Here is a 3679-nt window from a genome sequence, read left to right on the forward strand (position 1 = left end):
GGTGTTTATAAAATAAATTGCTCCATTGATATGGAAAATAATGTGCCAAGCCTGATTCATACAAAGCATTTTCAGGGGGTCTTAGGCTATTTAGTTTAAAATCTAAATGGAAAAGCAGAGGAAAGAAATCTTTCAATTGCTAAGTGGATAATATAGTTTATAATTTGTAAACCATTTCCTTTATTTCAGCCTTGCTGACTTTCCATAACACACTGGATCTCACTGCACACCCATCGCCTCCAAAATTATCAAAGGAAAAACTGGTCTATAGCATTCTTAAACAATATTCTTGTTCTTTTTTTGTTCATTCACAATGTAACTGATATTTGGAGGTAGTGCATGAAACAAATCAAAAGATTTAACAAACTCAATTGGTGAAATAAGAAGGTAGTTGAAAACCAAGTTTATAACCTAGATATTTAGTGACAAATAAATACGAAATGACATTTCCTTTTTTATGTAATTATATATTATTCAATGAGTTCACTATTAAATGCTGAATGGCCTGAAATGAAAGCAGTTTAATCTGCAGAGACCAATTTGCTGCTGCATTCCATACTGTAGCAACCTTGCAATATAAAAAGCTACAGTAATAATCATAGTATTTGAGAGGAAAGAAAGCATTATTATTGTACCGTGGACAAGTCTTAGGGTCAGGAATTCACAACCTCAAAACAATTTATTTTTAATAGACAGGAGGGGGGAAGAAGAGGTGTCCAAGTACTCACTGCAACATACTTAAAGATCCTTATTACTACTCTTTGATCATCATCATATGTTTATTTCTATTACAAGGTCAGTCACTGGCCTTAGGTAGGCTCTACTTTACCAACCAGCAATTTCCTATGCACTTCCCTCTCCCATGCGCACGAAGACGTCCCCGTTACTCCATGTGGACGCAGGAGGGGTGCGTGGTCTCAACAGATTTTCTGCAAGAAGTCTTTGGGCCACTTTTACATCATTCGGATGGGAAATATAGCCTAAGCGGAATGGGTGTTTGAGGTTGGGTTTGGAAATCTCTTTTATATCCCTGAATCGAAGACACTTTGAGGTTTAAAAACTATAATTGCAGGTGGATGCCTTAGTCATTCCTGGAACCAGGCCTTTCGTTTGCATAATGCAGGAAAACAGCATCTGTCGCTCAGTCTCCAGGCCCCCCTTTTCCGAATCGGTTTCAGGGGAGCCTCGCTTGGTTCACGTAGTTTTCGCATTTCTTAGGCAAACAGCTTGTGGAAGATGCGCTCCAGAAGAGCTTGGGCTACATCATTCTTGTACGATTTCAAACTTTGTCAACTGTTGTTGAGTAATTAGATTCCAGATGGATCTTGTTTTCCTAGAAATCCCTTTTTAGGAGGAAGAAGCCAAATTGAGAAAAGTGACTGTAACACCTAGGCTCATTAAAGGACGCCCCTCAAAAAAAAAAAAAGTTCAGGGCTGATGCTAAAAGAAGCTATGGAGCCAAGCCCGACACAAATGCTCCGCCGCTACGGAAATTATTAGGGCCTGGACTGCGAAGGCCTTGCCTACGAGAGGGGGCACTGGAGAACTTCCGCACACGCGGCGGTGAAGCACGCATCCATAGGAGAGCGAGGGGGACTGAGCTGCCCAAACATCGCCGGGGATATTTCGGCCAGTCTTTCTTGCTCCCGAGGTCGAGCCCCTCCTCTGTAGCCCTCGGACAGAGTAGAGGTAAAGGTCCCTAACTCAGTTCCTAACTTTCCCCTTCCTTGAAGGCGCAGAGTTGGCAGGAGGGGTACAGAGGAGGAGCTACGTCTCGGTGGCGCTCAGTTAAACCTGGCTGGGGTCTGCATTCCTCCCTCCCCCCCGTCTTCCCCGAATGATTCTTTCTTCGTCTAGCTTTTAAATCCAGTAGTTCATCGTTCGGAGCGCGCGGGCGGGGAGAACCGAGGGCGAGCTCGGGGTTCGCCGCCGCGCGCGCTCAGGCAGCAGCGTGGCTGTGACCCCCTCCCGGGCCTCCTTCCCCCTCTCCTTCCTGCCCCTTCTTCCCCCGCCTTCCTCCCCTCCTCCCCGCTCCGCCGCCCGCGCCCACTGTATCTACTCCCTCCCCACGTCACTCGCCAGCGCGCCATGCAAATCACCGCCGCCGCCAGCTCCCATTGGCCGCGGCGCGCTCATTTAATGGCAGCCCGGGCCCGGCGTATGGCTGCTGGGCCCCGCGCGCCGTCGGCCCGTGTGCGCCTCCGCTCCCAGCCCACAGCCCCGGGCAGGAGCGGGCAGCCCGTCCCGGATTCGGTGGCCCCGGCTTCCTGGCCTTCTCTGCGCGCCTGCGCTCCCTAGGCTGCCCCCGGCCCCCCCCCCCCTCCCGGCGCCCCCTCCGCGCCTTGCTCCCCGCCAGGCACCTGGGACCCGCACACGCCCCGCGCACGCGGCGCACCGCCCTGTTAGAAGTTGCAGCCCCGGAGTTGGAGGCCGCTGAGGACCGAGTGCGAGAGAAAGGAGGCAGCGCGCAGCGGCGGCCGGGGAGGAGGCGGCGGCGAGCCCTGGACCGGGCCCCGCGAATCACTCTCGTCCCGGAAAGTGGACCTGCAACTTGGCCACGACTGCACCTGTTTGTATCGCTCTGCCGAGGGCGACCCGGCTGCGGCGAGGACGGCGACTCCGGCCATCAGCCTCTTTCGCAAGTGGTTTGTGCTCGAGGAGAAACTTTCCACCTGTGAGCCGGACGGGCGCTGAGTGCGTGTGTTTTTGCCTCTTTTTTGTTGTTTTTGCCTCCATCCCCCCCCCTTCTCTTTGCTAAGACCTCTCCCCACACACCCACCCCCAAGTCTCGCTCTGTTTGAGCCCCCCTCTGTCTCCCCGCCCCCCGACCGTCTATGCTCCAGGCCCTCTCCGCGCGGTGCCGGTGAACCCGCGAGCCGCCCCAATGTACAGCATGATGATGGAGACCGATCTGCACTCGCCTGGCGGCGCCCAGGCCCCCACGAACCTGTCAGGCCCGGCCGGGGCGGGCGGCGGCGGGGGCGGCGGCGGTGGGGGTGGTGGCGGCGCCAAGGCCAACCAGGACCGGGTCAAGCGGCCCATGAACGCCTTCATGGTGTGGTCCCGCGGGCAGCGACGCAAGATGGCCCAGGAAAACCCCAAGATGCACAACTCGGAGATCAGCAAGCGCCTGGGTGCCGAGTGGAAGGTCATGTCCGAGGCCGAGAAGCGGCCGTTCATCGACGAGGCCAAGCGGCTGCGCGCGCTGCACATGAAGGAGCACCCGGATTACAAGTACCGACCGCGCCGCAAAACCAAGACGCTGCTCAAGAAGGACAAGTACTCGCTGGCCGGCGGGCTGCTAGCTGCCGGTGCGGGCAGTGGCGGCGCAGCCGTGGCCATGGGCGTGGGTGTGGGCGCGGCGGCCGTGGGCCAGCGCCTCGAGAGCCCGGGCGGTGCGGCGGGCGGCGGCTACGCGCACGTCAACGGCTGGGCCAACGGCGCCTACCCCGGCTCTGTGGCGGCGGCGGCCGCAGCCGCTGCCATGATGCAGGAAGCGCAGCTGGCCTACGGGCAGCACCCGGGCGCGGGCGGCGCGCATCCGCACGCGCACCCTGCGCACCCGCACCCGCACCACCCGCACGCGCACCCGCACAACCCGCAGCCCATGCACCGCTACGACATGGGCGCGCTGCAGTACAGCCCCATCTCCAACTCGCAGGGCTACATGAGCGCCTCG

General features: G+C 56.8%; 1 protein-coding gene across 1 annotated transcript in view; it reads left to right on the forward strand.

Annotated features, from left to right (window-relative positions):
- Positions 1 to 2318: 2318 nt before the first annotated feature.
- SOX1 (SRY-box transcription factor 1) overlaps positions 2319 to 3679 on the forward strand; it is a 38125-nt gene continuing 36764 nt past the window's right edge. Inside the window, exon 1 of the mRNA XM_019644755.1 lies at positions 2319 to 3673. Coding sequence (XP_019500300.1) covers positions 2885 to 3673 — 789 coding nt within the window. The 5' untranslated portion in view covers positions 2319 to 2884. The remainder of the gene's footprint in view (positions 3674 to 3679) is intronic.

The sequence above is a fragment of the Hipposideros armiger genome, unplaced genomic scaffold, assembly GCF_001890085.2.
Source record: "Hipposideros armiger isolate ML-2016 unplaced genomic scaffold, ASM189008v1 scaffold_91, whole genome shotgun sequence".
Lineage (NCBI taxonomy): Eukaryota > Metazoa > Chordata > Mammalia > Chiroptera > Hipposideridae > Hipposideros > Hipposideros armiger.